Source organism: Mastigoproctus giganteus, chromosome 11, assembly GCF_048544385.1.
Source record: "Mastigoproctus giganteus isolate SK-2022 chromosome 11, ASM4854438v1, whole genome shotgun sequence".
Classification (NCBI taxonomy): Eukaryota; Metazoa; Arthropoda; class Arachnida; order Uropygi; family Thelyphonidae; genus Mastigoproctus; species Mastigoproctus giganteus.
Window position 1 is genome coordinate 23769594 of NC_143585.1, and position 14982 is coordinate 23784575.

The 14982-nt window shown below is 34.2% G+C and overlaps 1 protein-coding gene across 1 annotated transcript in view; it reads right to left on the reverse strand.

The window, feature by feature from the left end:
- Positions 1 to 11354, reverse strand: part of LOC150077803 (14-3-3 protein zeta-like) — a 71884-nt gene extending 60530 nt beyond the window's left edge. Inside the window, exons 1-2 of the mRNA XM_090385068.1 lie at positions 11216 to 11354; positions 10621 to 10931 (exon numbers count right to left, since the gene is read on the reverse strand). Of these exons, the coding sequence (XP_090241194.1) occupies positions 10621 to 10914 (294 nt within the window). The 5' untranslated portion in view covers positions 10915 to 10931; positions 11216 to 11354. The remainder of the gene's footprint in view (positions 1 to 10620; positions 10932 to 11215) is intronic.
- Positions 11355 to 14982: the final 3628 nt, after the last annotated feature.

Sequence of the window (14982 nt, forward strand, 5' to 3'; positions counted from 1 at the left end):
AGTGTTGCACATGAAAGACTAAAAATTGGAGAAGTATGGCACTAAGGGCAAGCTGCTGCTATGGATAAAGGGATGGTGAGAGAGTGGTCATCAACGGACACTGCTCTTAGTGGACTAATGTTATTAGAGAGTTCCCCAGGGTCTGGTGTTGGGCCCATTGTTTTCTATATTTGTCAATGATATTGATGAAGGTATATCATGCTTAACGTCCAAGTTTGGAGAAGACATGGTGAGAGAGTGGTAATCAACAGAATGCTTTTCATGGACTAATGTTATTAGAGGAGCCCCCCCAGGGTCTGGTGTTGGGCCCATTGTTTTCTATAGTTATTAAATGATATTGATGAAGGTATTATGCTTAAATGTCCAAGTTTGGAGAAGACATGAAGGTTGGAAAGGTTGTTAATGACAGTAAGCTCTGCAACAGGATCTAGAAAAGTTGAGCAGATGGGCCGAGAAGTGGCAACTGAAGTTTAACATTGACAAATGCAAAGTACTGCATATGGGTAGCACTAACCCTTAAGTAACATACCAACTGTGTGGTAATACACCCGGGGTGGTGGAGAATGAAAAAAGATATGAGGGTAATTGCGCAGTCAGATGTAAAGTTTTCTGAGCAGCGCAGATAGGCTGCTAGAGCAGCTCATGGGGTTTTGTCAATGATATACAGGAATTTTGCTAGCAGGGAAAAGAAGGTGATTATTCCTTTGTACAAGGCAATGATCAGGCCACGCCTTTCATACAGGTCTGGAGGTCTCATTTTAGGGAACAAGTACAGAGAAGGGAAACATGACTGGTGAGAAGAACGAAGGGTTGCTCCTACCAAAAAAAAAAAAGATTAAGTCCTACAAACTGCAGAATCTGGAGACTAGGCATCTGCGAGGTGATCTGACTGAGGTGTAGTAGTAGCGGTAGTAATGGAGGCATGTAATGCAAGAAAGCAAGCTTATGCAGCATCAGAAAAAAAAAAAAAAAAAAAAAAAAATTCACATATCCATTCCCTCTAAAAGTTTGTCCAGCTCCTTGAATTTATTTAAGCTATCAACTTCCACAATGAGAGATGGAAGTTTGCTCCAGCAATTAACCACCCACTGGCTAAAGGCAAATTTCTGCACATTATTCTACAATTGTCTTTCCTCAATTTGAATATATGTTCCCTCAGATTCGTAATCTGAGCAAGTGGAAGAATCTTCCACTGAGCAAGTGGAAGAATCCCATCAAATTCTGCACGCTCAACCCATTCAAGGCCTTATACACTTCAATCCGATCATCTCACAGGTGCCTAATCTCCAGCCACTGCAATTTGCAGAACTTAAGCCTCTCTTGGTAAGAGGACCCCTTCACTCCCCTTCTCTGTACACGCTCAAGCAACTCTACATCCTTCCTATAATGAGGCCTCTAGATATGTATGTAGTACTCAAGACCTGGCCTGACTATTATTGCCTTATACAAAGGGATAATCACCTTTTCCCTACTAGCAAAATTCTTATGTCATTGACAATACCCCATGACTTGCTCTGGCAGCCTATCTGCATTACTGAGAAAACTTCATATGTGACTGCACAATTACTCCCAGATCTTTTCATTTTCTACCACCCTAAGTGTAGTACCACACACAGTTGGTATGTTTCTATGGTATAAAGCCTTGAACGGTTTGAGCAGGCACAATGCTGATGGGACTCTTCCTTTTGCTCAGATTACAAACCTGAGAGGGCATAAATTAAAATTGACGAAAGACAGTTGGTAGAATAGATGTTCGGAAATTTGCCTTTAGCCAACAAGTGGTTGATTGCTGGAATCAAACTTCCACCAGTCGTTTTGGAAGTTGATAGCTTAAATAAATTCAAGGATGAACTGGACAAACTTTTGGAGCAAGTGGATAGGAGAAATGGGAAGTTTTTTTGGCTGATGCTATGCCATTACCAATGCTAATTATCTTTTTTGGATACATTTCAACTCCAGGTTCCTTTTACCTCCAAAAATTCTCTTATGCTGCTTTCCTCTCAAGTTTTCATAGTCATTTAGTTTCCAGTTAGAACTAGTTATCAAAAAAAAAAATAATAATAATTTGTAAATTTAGATACAAAAAATATTTACAACAGAACTTCGATTATCCGAACTAATTGGGACCAAGGTGGTTTTAATCAAACAGTTCGAATAATTAAACATACATGAAAATATCCAGTTTATACTACAAAGTATAATTAGGCCTACAATTAAATTAAATTATTGTACATATGGTTATTACTAATGTATTTTGAAATATGAAGTATAATAAAAAAAATAATTGATTTAGGAAATGGTTTGTAAATAATAACCAAAACATTTTGAAGAAACAATGTATATTATATTTATTTTGAACTTACCTAACTGTTTTCAGTTTCAACTATAAATCACTTTTTTTTTTTTTTTTTTTTACATAAACACAAATAAAAAAAAAAAAAAAAAACACAAGTAGTTACACACAAATAAATAAGAGTATAAAGAATCTTGGAAAGGTTTAATTTTTTAAAATATATGATCTTGAATTTTTCTTTCTTCAAACCATGCAAAATTTTTTTTTTTTTCGTGGCATCTTCCCCTCTAATAGTAGTGTCTTTGTAGAACTGCATCCAGACTGTTGCCCACACCATGCCATTGCAGTTTCTAGCATAGTGAAGGCCTCCACACAAGTGGCCACTGCCTCCACTTTGTCATCAAAATCACCTTGGTTAGAGTCAGCAGGTTCTTCATCCTAGACTAATGCAACAATTTCTGTAAGTAAAAATATGATAACTAGGACCATCAGCATCATTGTTTAACCATGCCTCTGCATCATCTTGCCCACACTCTGAAAAACCTGGGAATCCCTTAAAATAAAGGTACAATCTCACCCACATCTTCACTGAAATCTTACACATGTATGACCATCTCTTTGGCAGCACCCCAAAGTTTATGCCACGCCCTTTTCAGATTTCCCTCCAACAACATGTTCCGGGCATCTGCTAATATGTAGCAACAATTCTTAATAAATTGTTGAGTTTTGAAAACTCAACCACCACTCTTTCTTCATCTCCCTCTGGTAGCAGCAAGCGATGCAAGACTTGTTTTCGTACATATTTTTCAGTTTTTCTATAACACCTTGATCCATTGGTTGCAGCAGGGCTGTAACACTTGGCAATAAAAACCAGACAATGAAGTTCTTGTCAATTAAATTCAGTTTTTCAAGAGGATGGGATGGCTCATTATTGATAATAAGCAACCAGCTTTACCCTCATTTTCTCGATGCCTCTTCACACTTGGAATAAAATCTTAGCTAAACCAATCCAAAAAAATGTTAGAATTCAACCAAGAATTTTTCTTGTGCTTTGCATCAAACTGGTAGGCAAGTTATACATCTTTAAAGCATCTTGAATTCTTTCATTGTCCAATCCACCAACAATGGTAAAACATGCTGACCACTTGCACACACCATAACTGTAACATGCTGTTTGTTAGCTTTGAAAACAGGAGCAGCCACTTGTCACGATGCAAGTGGGAATTACTTCCAATTAAGACCAGTTTCATCTGCATTTTGTAAATGTCATCCCTGGAAAAACTTTCTTCCTCCACCATTTTCAGAAAAGACAAAGCTTTTTAACTCCTATAATGACAAATTATAGAACTACTTCTATGCTACACTCCGTATATCTTTTAATAAATAATCAGAAATAAATGCATTAAGTGGCAGAAGTAATATTTCAGCATAACAACCAGTGCACTAAAAGTAGATACTGTAATTTTTGGGGTGGGGGCGGTTGGTTCAGATAATCGACGTTCTACCGTATTCAATTTGCATATGATCAGTGGTTATGCCATTTATATTCAGTGGACCAATGTGGTTCATTCCTTTCCTTCTAGTGTTAACATGGTAGAGAATTACTTGCTAATCTTATTTGCATTCATAGCCAGACTTTTTATAATCTGCCTTAGCATGCCTAACTCTCTTAGTAACTTGACTGCAGAGTAGTTTATACCCACTGAAGCTTCTGTGTCCCCTAATAATTTAAAATCATCTTTTCCATTTTCCTTCTCTGCCACAAGTGTCATCAGTTTAATGACGTCTGTTTAGGTCCAAACTTTTGAACAATCCCTTAGATGATATAAAAAGCTTAGTAGTTTCTACACTATGATTATTTCCTTCAACACATCCCATTTTAAAGATTTAAATATTTGGCTGAAAAGAGAATTAGATGTGTGAAGTGTTAAAGATCAGGAATAAAAGTAATTTGGTCAATTGTAATTAAAAATTCAGTATCGTGGACATCTGTTATAATCCTTTTAACTACATGTAACTAACTAACCTAACCTTTTAAAAGCTTTATTTGCTATAATTCTTATAGGGGTTCATTAGAACTGTTATGAGTGATATAAATACCATGAACAACTGAATCACTGACCTTTTTCTTTTTATAGATATGGTTAACAAATGTTTTTTTTTTTTACCCTTCCTTATGGTTCACAAAACATTTCAGTATTCTTGATTTTTTAAGCAGTCCTTATGTGCTGTAATGTAATAACTAGATCGTATGTATAGCTTAGCTTAATTTTCAGAGGTGAGTGCTGAAAATTAAGCTAAGCTATACATACGATCTAGTAACATTTCAGTATTTAACATTAGCACATATTCACTAACCCATTTATTTAGTTGGTTTAATCCTTCTACCAAAATAAAATGATCCTCTATATTCATGACTGGCTTATATAAATTTAACACTAGCATAGTCGAGAGAAGGGTACCCTTCTGACACTTATATTGTTAAAAATCAAAACAGTAGTGGACCTAGAGAGGAGCTTGTGGAACACCTCTAGCAACAGGAAAACAATACTTTTCTTGCCTGCCATAAAGTCAAAGCAAGCAGACTTAAGGCACAATCAATGAAATCCCAATTTTTATAGTCCCTTATGAGGTATATGCTCAAAAGCCTCTACTATATCATGATATATTAGATCCAGTTGTTTTCTGCTATCAATTGCACTGCTTTTGGTGTGTTCTACAGTCAGAAGACTTGTGGCTGGCAACTTACCCACCTATAAGTTGCAATAAACATTATCAAAGCTTAGAGATGAGAAAGTCAATTCTTCAGAAAATTTCAAATTTGAATACACATGCATTATTATTACTAGTAATAAATATTAATCACAACGGAATAATAATATTCACAGCTTAAGCTAAACTGTGGCTAAAATTATTTTATGTTGTTTAAAACATTTTCAGTACAAATGCAAACTTCATAAATGTGTTTCTAATTCTGTTGTATTTTGTGGTTAACAAGAAAGGAAAATATATATCTTGAAAAACATCCAGAGAATTCAAAATAACAGGCAGTTTCTCAGGCAATTCATCTAAGCAAATAAGAGGAAACATCCAATGGGAGATATGAACTGATACTTGATAAGGAGAGCAGTTTTTGTGAATTCATTTAAAGGGCAGGGCCAATGCAACTAGCAGATCAATATCTCACTTCAAATATTTCAGTCCACTAAAAAAAAAAAAAAAAAAAAAAAAAAAAAGCCAATCCATGCCTTTTAATTTTGCTGCCATTGCCACCATATTTTTATATACAAATCTCAAATGAACTATAATAAAAGACTTGACTAGCAATAGCAGAAAGGAAGAGGAGGAGCTAAGATTTCCTGGAGGCAAAATAGTGATAAAATGTTACACAATTTCACAGTACAGTAATCAGCATGTATAATTTTGCTGAAATTGACTTAAAGCATTATTTGAGGGGGGGGAAAGAGCACTACAGTAATTACGGATTCAGTAGTTGAATTTTTATTTATCCGGTAAACCCTCAATGATTTGGACTGCTCCCCATGCATGTATTTATTTATGAATTTTTTTCTCCCTTCCTACACGCCAACTGAAAGTTACAATTCTAAACTTTTCAGAATTGTTTCACAATCACTTGGTAAAATAAAGCGAACCATTCAAAAGAATGAAATTTAATGCAAATGAAAACATGGCATTGTTATATAATGCATCCATACATTTGTACTCATGTTTAAAACATAAGCGTCTTCATCATATTTGTTGCTTAATACCATATAATTTAACATGTTACTGGACTGCAAACATTTTTTTATGAACAATGTTTACCATCATATTCCATAATTTGGACTAATATCCCCTCTCCCTATTAATCCAAATTAGTGAGGTTGACAATACATAGTTTTATATGGGGATGGGGACAGGAAATATTGGAATTAAATCCTGATCAGTTTAAAATAATATAGTACACTGCTTTTAACTGAGAAATACATGTCTTGCTGAAACTCACAGCAGTTTTTTATTTTTAAATAATCTCTAAATTAGATTTAATAGATATGGCATTTATAGAATATTATTTCAAGTTCTAGTTGACCATTTTACCTAACTCCCCCCCCCCATCTCCATTTTTAAGTACGATTAAAAGGATTTTCTAGGTTGAAAGAGTTGTAAATTAACCATTCTCAAATAAAATTGTTTTACACTTCAAAAATGTTTTCCATATTCTGTTGCCTATACTATTAAAATGAAATGTTCTATTACAGAAAGTAAAACATACTTAGGGGAGAGAAAAAAAAAAAAAAAAAAAACCTATGAATCTATATGAGCAAATTAATTAAATAGCCAATTGAGATCTGTTTAATGAATTTCATTTTTCCAAAGTTTACATTTGTGTGGAAAATTTCACATACTTTGCTATATGACTAGTCTAATTTTTGGTGCACTCCAACTTCTCAACAATATACAAAAGGTGCTCAGCCAGCCTTAAGTTCTTTTACTGAATGTTTGATTTTCTCTTTTGATATAAATGGCTCAGTTAAAAAAAAAAAAACTTATTTATCAAAAACCAATATAAAATAAATTGTTCAGAATTTAATTATACTGTGTTCATCACTTGAAGTGGGTGAAGACTTCAGTGGGCACAATAGGGGAAGTAGCCACTCAGCATTGGTAGGTATTTTATGGTCAGAGTAACACCATTTAATTCTACTAAAAATTCCATAACACTAGCAAACAAAAAATAATTGTTTGTCATACCACCGCAACGAAAATATGCAATTCTGGAGGAAACAAAACATGCTAATTCCGAAAATCACCATAAAAATTCTCTATCATGTCTACATCAAAAGATGCACCAATGTTTAAATGTCAAAATAAAGGGACACACAATTTGTTTGTAATACAAGTGCAAAAAAAATACTATACATTCTATTATATGTTTGGAGCATAGATTTATAACCCTGAAAACATGTCACAAATCAGTTAATACTTGAAAACTTTGGCAGAGCCTACAAAAATCCTCACCAAAAACGCTGTGTTCTCTTCAAATTGTAAATTATTGCATCGGAATTTGAACCCAAGAACCACAGGTAGAACCAAAAGGTAAGAACCATGATATAACTCCCTCTATATTTAATAACTGTGACCTGATGCGGAACTATCATGGTGATTTTTCGAAATCTACACATAAAAATTGGTTAAAAACAGCATTTAAGTTCTTGGAGGCAAAAATATTGCCTAGTGTAATAACCCTTAGTTACTGTCTTTCCGGTCTCTGAAGAAGTGGTAAGAAATTACCACTTCTGGTATTTTCTTACCAAGTGGAACATTTGCCTCCATTGTGTACATATTCCCAATTCAGAAATAAACATAATACCAAGTTAAGTTTTGAGTTCTTTATTATCTTCCAACAACATATTACCTACGCATAAGCCGGCTCAAGGAATACCTTAAAACATTGTTTTGCTCACATTTCCTACAAAAGAAATTCAACTCCAACATTATTTTTCAGGATACTTTTCTCAACTTTATGATTAAATCATTTGTAATGCTAAAAATTTACACAATACAAATAATATTACAGAACAAGTCATGCAAAATTCCAATACAAACATAATGCATATTGAGATCCCACACATCAGGTTGGTACTCTTATTGAAAGTCCACTGCAGTTTGTTTTTGGATATAGATAATTTAATATAATACCATAAAAAATAATAATTTTAGATTAGTGTTTAAAAACTTCTTTTTTTTTTTTTGTAATTAATACAGCCCATTATTTTAAAGTTGAATTTACAGACACAGGATTAATCATTTTGGTGTATCAAGTCTTAGTTATACTCAACCAAAGTATAAAGTAAAGTACTTATCTATTATATAGATTTTTTAATATGATCTTTGGGCTTTATCAAAAATTTCATGACTCACCCAGATTTTCTGCGACCCACAGGTCAAGAAACACTATACTAAAAAGGTTGTATATTAGTTTTTAATATTAATCAATTAACTATTTTTAGATTTTTCCCTATTCAATTCTTGTTTTTTTTTTAAAGTTATTATATAATAAAATATATTGATATATAGAAAACTTGTAAAAAAAATGATTCGGATGCATGGCAGCACCAGGAACATCAGTTCAACTCCACCTATAATGCATTGTAATGTAATGTATTGTAAACTCACTAATTCTGTTGTTTGCAATTAAAAAAAAAAAAAAAAAAAAAAAAAAAGATTTTTAGCAGAAAATTCCTTAATTTTTCATTTGACATTTGCAAGTCTACCCCAGTTTTTTCAGATTTAACTATTACAATTTAATCAAAAGGTGACTTGTTACAAATTTCATCCACCAAGACTATCTTCACATACCTACACACACAAAATATTGATTGTAATTTGCCCTTCACAAAAAAGGTTTTATTTCATGCTTCAGCATTTAAATGCTATTATATTGATAGCAAATAACATATTCAATGCAACATTTTCTATAAAAAAAAATAATAAATAAGAACAGATAAACTTAACATCGCACAGCTGAAAAAGTATAAAATCCATCTTGTATAACTTGACTATCTACCTACTGGGCAAGTATATGACCATGTCACTGTATCTATTTTCCCAATCAGAAACTAACTATCACAAAAATATATTATAGTACCTTCCAGCATATTTAAAAATTTACACATGCTTAATTTAATAACATTAATTTTTGCAGTACCATTCTACATTTAAAACTAATAGTTTAATTAAAGACGACAATAAAATTATCATTTTTAATTAAACTTTCACTGCCTGAGGAAAAAGGGCGGGGCTTATCTCAAGCAGGATCTTTTCTTGTAAGATCCATTTTCTTCTAATAAAAAAACTTCTATTTCATATATACAAAATACAGACTTTGGTGCTCTCTTTCATGTCAGTTGCTCACAATTCCCATCGTAATGTGGTACTACTTTCTGGAGGAGCATCAAAAGCTAACCAAGATGGATTACTCCAGTTTGCTCAAGATGCCACCTGTAAGCAATAATGGGTCATCTTGTGGCTAGAATTATATACATGCTAGATATCTTATTGAAAAGAAACTTATCTTAACCCTAGGCTAGTGTTGCCCCTAAAATGGAATTAATGTCACACACTGCATCCATTCAAACTCAGTTTTTATAATGAAAACAAACATTTGAATTGGAATTAATTAGGATTAAATAATTCACCCCATTTCTCATTGCTTGAGATTTCTTTTGGTGTACACGTGCTTCTCCACTATTACATTCCACTTCACCTTTTCCATTTGACAAATGCAAATGCAGCTTCAGAAAAAAGTACGACTAGTACAAGTCGGATTATAGACTGCCTTAAGCGGTACTGCCCCTATTTGTGCAAACACCTACCACAAATGATAATAGGTAGATGAATTATATGTTGGATAAGAGGAGATGTTTATATGCTCCAATTATAAATAAATACACACACACACTCCAAAGAATTAACCTCTCATAATAAAGAGAAATTTAGTAGTGGGAATGATACATGTCAGGATAAGCTACCACTTGGACACACAAAAAATTAGGAGTCTGTCAGGTAGCTACTTAATGAGTCACATCAATAAGACTGAAGTAACAAAGAATGATTTCAACATTTACCAAGCTTGCAAAAACTTGCATAAAAAGCTTTTCTTGAAAGTAAGTTGCAACTGGGAAAATCTACTGGAAAATATTCAGTAACACAAGAGTACTTGTATATTAACAATTACTGTAGATATATATTAAAAAAAAAAAACTGGTAGGTTAAAAAATCCCATAAAAACCATGGACTGGCATTCAAAGCTTCCATACAAAGAATTTCAAGCTAAAACAACTGCAGGTAGCATGCACTTTGAAACTGAACAAACCACTAATTAAATGCCAGAGGGGTTTAAAGGCTATAAATAAGCAAAAAAATAACAATAGTAATTAAAAAATGCATTCACTTTCAGCCTGAGATGGTCCATTCATTGCAAAATTCCGAAGTTTTACACATTTTTTTTTTTTTTTTTTTTTTTAATTGGCGGAGCTGCAGTTTTGTCTCTAGCGCTATACTGCATCAAAGGCATTTACCAGATATATAAACCTGTACCCTGAAATAAGAAATGCTAAAAATAATGACTGGATGCCGAATGCACAAGTAAATTGCTTAATTCGCACTGTCGTATCGAGGATGCAACTGCGTTGGAAATCTTTATTGGAAAAGCGAAAATACAAGCTACTATCATTTAAGTCCAGTGAGGAATAAGAGGATGAAAAAAACTTATTCCAATGCATTAAGGAAGCAGATTCATTTAGCATTTACCAAAATATACTTACCAAAACATCATAACAGATTTCACGTAATTCCTTTTCAACTTTTTCACGATATTCTCTAGCCATTTGTTGTTTCTTTTCACTTCCTTCTGTTTTTTGCTCTATGCTAGATATAACCCTCCAAGAACTCCGCCTTGCCCCCACGACATTTTTATAGGCGACTGATAGCAGATTCCTCTCTTCATTACTTAGCTCCACGCCCGTTTCTGTGACTTGTTTCATTGCTGCAGCCATGTCATCGTAACGTTCGGCCTGCTCTGCTAGCTTAGCCCTCTGAACCAATTCGTCTTTATCCATGACCGGGGTTATGATTACTGCAAATGAAACATTAATATCTAGAATGAGCAGGACTTAAAAATGAACATACACAGGATGCACTAATATAAGACGTATGAAATGCATAGCAATGCTAAAGGGCAAATATATATCAAAATGGCGGACTAGGACCATGTCACCGATGGTGCACGTTGCGATCTTATGACAAAATAACTGAGCATGCAACATAATCTTATCAAGCAGGCTATTTTTGCACAAACACTAATGCAACACGTAAGAGCATAACTAAAGCTATCCATAAGCAATTAAAAAAATCTCATACCGTTTTCTCAACAGTCACAGAAACTTCTCCAACAAGCAGATGTATCGCCGGTAGAGCAAGATACCTTCTTGGACTACGGGGTCACATATTTGTTAAAGCACGAGACATGACGTCAGCAGTTGCTTAGTGACGAGTCCTCTGCGTCTCATTTTGCAGTAACTTTCTATCTAGCCAAATAAATGTTTTCTGCATTCACACACGTAAAACACTTCTGTGATTAAAGCGTAGCTTAGCAGAATTTCACAGATTTATTATATAAAAATCCATCAGTTTCCAGTGTGAGTAGAGAAATTCATTTTTTCATACGCATGCGCAATTGAAATATATGTCAAATGACTCATTCTTCTTTAGTTACACATGGACGATAAGGGTGCGATGCGGTATCTCCCACAATCGGAACTTTGGTTATGATTATCGTAGTTCCTCCCAGTTAAACTACTTTTATTCACTTTGTCTCGCCGCTAAACAAGAAGCTCAAGAGAATATATACAGGAAACTAAACTATTGAAAATAAGTTGTACTTAATTGCAACATTTATGGAATGAAAAGTACATTGACTATGCATACATAGGGATCCAATTGGGGGATACGCTGATACTCTGACTTTATCCCTATATGATGTAATAAGTCTTTTCATGCGGACAAACAGAATGTATGCACAGTTTAATTTTTAGAATGAAAGTATGCTCATTGCTTTGGATTATTATTATTATTATTATTATTATTATTTTATTATTAGCTGTATGGTGCAAGGAAGCATGAGGCTTTTACTGCACCTGCCAAAAAAAAAAAAAAAAAAAAATCCTGAGTTACCCTGAGAGAAAGAGAAGTAAAAGGGAATCACCAAGTAAGAGAAGAATGATGATATCCAGCTCAAGACCCTGGGTGCGCCAAGCCCATACTCACCAGATGTGCGCCCTTGGGTTCTCAAATACATGCTCACTTAATTGTACAAAAGAAATTAATCCACTTATCTCTGTTTTTTTAGGTTGTTAACTGCGATATATAATCTACCTTTGTTCGATTATAAAAATTTTGGACACCACTTTTCGTTGTTTTTTTTTTATTATCAAAGAAATGAATGTTTATTCAAAAACACGTATAGCACTTTTAGGATGAAATTTAGCAGAAATTCACAGATTTATTATATCAAATCTATCAGTATGAATAAAGAAATTCATCCTTCACTATATTCATTAAAAATAACACATGTAGACCGAAAATAAACAACAAAAAGGAAATTTAGATTTTATTTTCTAGCTTTTAGCAATAAATTCTGTCGGCTTATTTATAGCAGATATTTTCATGGACTTTTTTGAGCAATTGGCCCTCCCACTGTGCAGTTTTGCGGTGCAATATTTACGTCCCTCTAATTGGCCACGTTGGTACTGTCAATGGGATGACATTTCGGTAGTTATCAAGATATTCATTAAGAGGAAAATTTCGAATGGATTTAATCAGTTAGCCTCTTAGCGCAAATACTGTACAGGGGTTAAACTGAATAATAATAATAATTGTAAGCTTTCTTTATACAAACATCTCAATGATTTTTGCAATTTTCTCGGGGAATCAATGGCTAAGTGGATAAACGTGTCCCTAGAAGTTAACTTGCGATTTGAAAAATTATTTCAAAGAACCGAACAAGAAGCAGATTTTCAGATTTTAATAGAAGTTGATATTAGAAGCACATAACTAAATGCTCTTATTGCATGTTTTTGGATGGGGTTAATTAGGAAAGCATATAAAAAGTGCTAATTTAAGAAAGTGAGCCATACAGAGCTCTTTGGTCATGTATAATAAATTAATTGAATTCACAAGATTTGCTTCAATAGACTACGCCATTTGCAAAGAGCCTATTCTATTAGAAATACACCGAGCTAAATCATCGCTGGGTTGTCAGATGATGCACCAGGGTATAAAGATGAAGACTGACTCGAGAACATCCAGCCACCAGCTTTCGGGGAAAGGCAATTTGGGGGTGGGGGAAGGGTATGAGAGCTATTTGGACTGAACTTCATGCTCACAAGGGGGGGGGGAATAATTAGCGTATTTCGACAGAATGACTATAAAAAAATCCATTAAACAGGGAACACATTCCAATTATATCTCACTTTTTTGTGCTCCATTTTGTGATCATGCATTTTAATTTATTTTCTTTATTATTATATTGTCTGCGCCACTTTCAGGTCTGGTATCAATGGGATGCATTCATATAATTGGGTGCTGTTGAAACGAATACAATATTATTGTTGAAACGAATACAATACAATATTATACAATTTTATTTGCATCGAGATCTAAAAAGTTTTGAATGACTAAATTAATTTCTGAGTTCCCTTTTGCGTTTCTTGAACTATCCCCCTTTAAAATCCATATCAGACCAATTGCGGGCACCTGTGCATTGGCGACCTTGGTGGTATGGTACTTTTGCCAACAGTCCTGTGCTGGGATGGGATGCTTGGTCTCCTACTGATGAGGTAGTAATAATTCGCCAAATGGCTCTGGAGGGGAACTCACTGTGAGCGAAAGTGCTGTTTGTGTTTGGTCATGATGTACGTTGACAGACTGGTGGTTCCGAGAGAATCTGGATTACTGGAAAATAACTATTTCGATAGTAACTCATGGCTGGATGTAGGAAATGATTTCAACATTGTTTATTTTGATTTAAAAAAAATCATATATATTTTTTAATCACTCTTGCACAATAGATTACTCTATAAGCTAGAACATGTTGGGATCATGGGTAAGATTTCTAGATGGATCACTAGGGAAGTTCAGGGAAAGAGTTGTGAATTAGTGATTTCTATTCAAATTGGGCTAACTTACTTTAGCTGTGGATTCGTTGTTGTTGGGAGCATTAGCAACTAAGGCCCTATTGCTCCGGGGATATGCAGTGGTCATTCCCTGACCTTTTCGCCAACTCCGTATTTGGTGGTCACGGGCTCGAACCCCGGTCTAATCAAGAAGCGTGTGCTACGCACTGTCACTCCTGCCCACCTGGCTACGGAGGCGCCTGTGTGGATTCCTTGGGTACCCACTTATAACATTATTAATTGAGATGAATTTTTCACTTTGGTATTTTGGCATTTTTTATGGCAGTGTAACAGTAAAATGATAATCACTGAAGAAGTGGTTGAGAATACATCTCTGAAATGTATGCTTTTTAGATTCTATTAATAAATCAATACTGAAATGCATCAAGAGCCTTTTATTAAGCGACTCATATCAACCTAATAAGAAGCGCTTGCTGTTTTCTAAATATTGATTAAATAAGACACAGTAGCTAGACGCCATGGAATATAACATTAATTAGCATTATCATTATACCTCTTAGTAATAAACAGATTCTAAACTTTACACAGTTTAAGTGCTTCCATTTCAATATTTTGATATACAGTAAAATCCCATTACAACAAACTTCTCGGAGGGCAGCGCATGGATAATTTAATTGTACCGAAATTTCTTTATAATAGATATCGCTCAAAAATTATTTCAAAGCACCATTATTTGTGTAAATAAAATTTGCAGCACTTTTCTAATATACAGAAGCAGGGGTTGCCCTGGGATCCTCTAAAGGAGGTGTGTGTGTGTGTGGAGGGGGGGTGGAGCTAAAGCAGTATTCCGGGATCATTAAGCTTTAATCAATCATAATATAGCAGTAAAAAAATACACATTATTTTTATTGTAAGGATGGCCCCTTTAGACCCTACTTAAGCCCCGAATAGAAAATTTTAATAATAATCCATACGGTAAGAAATATGGTACGC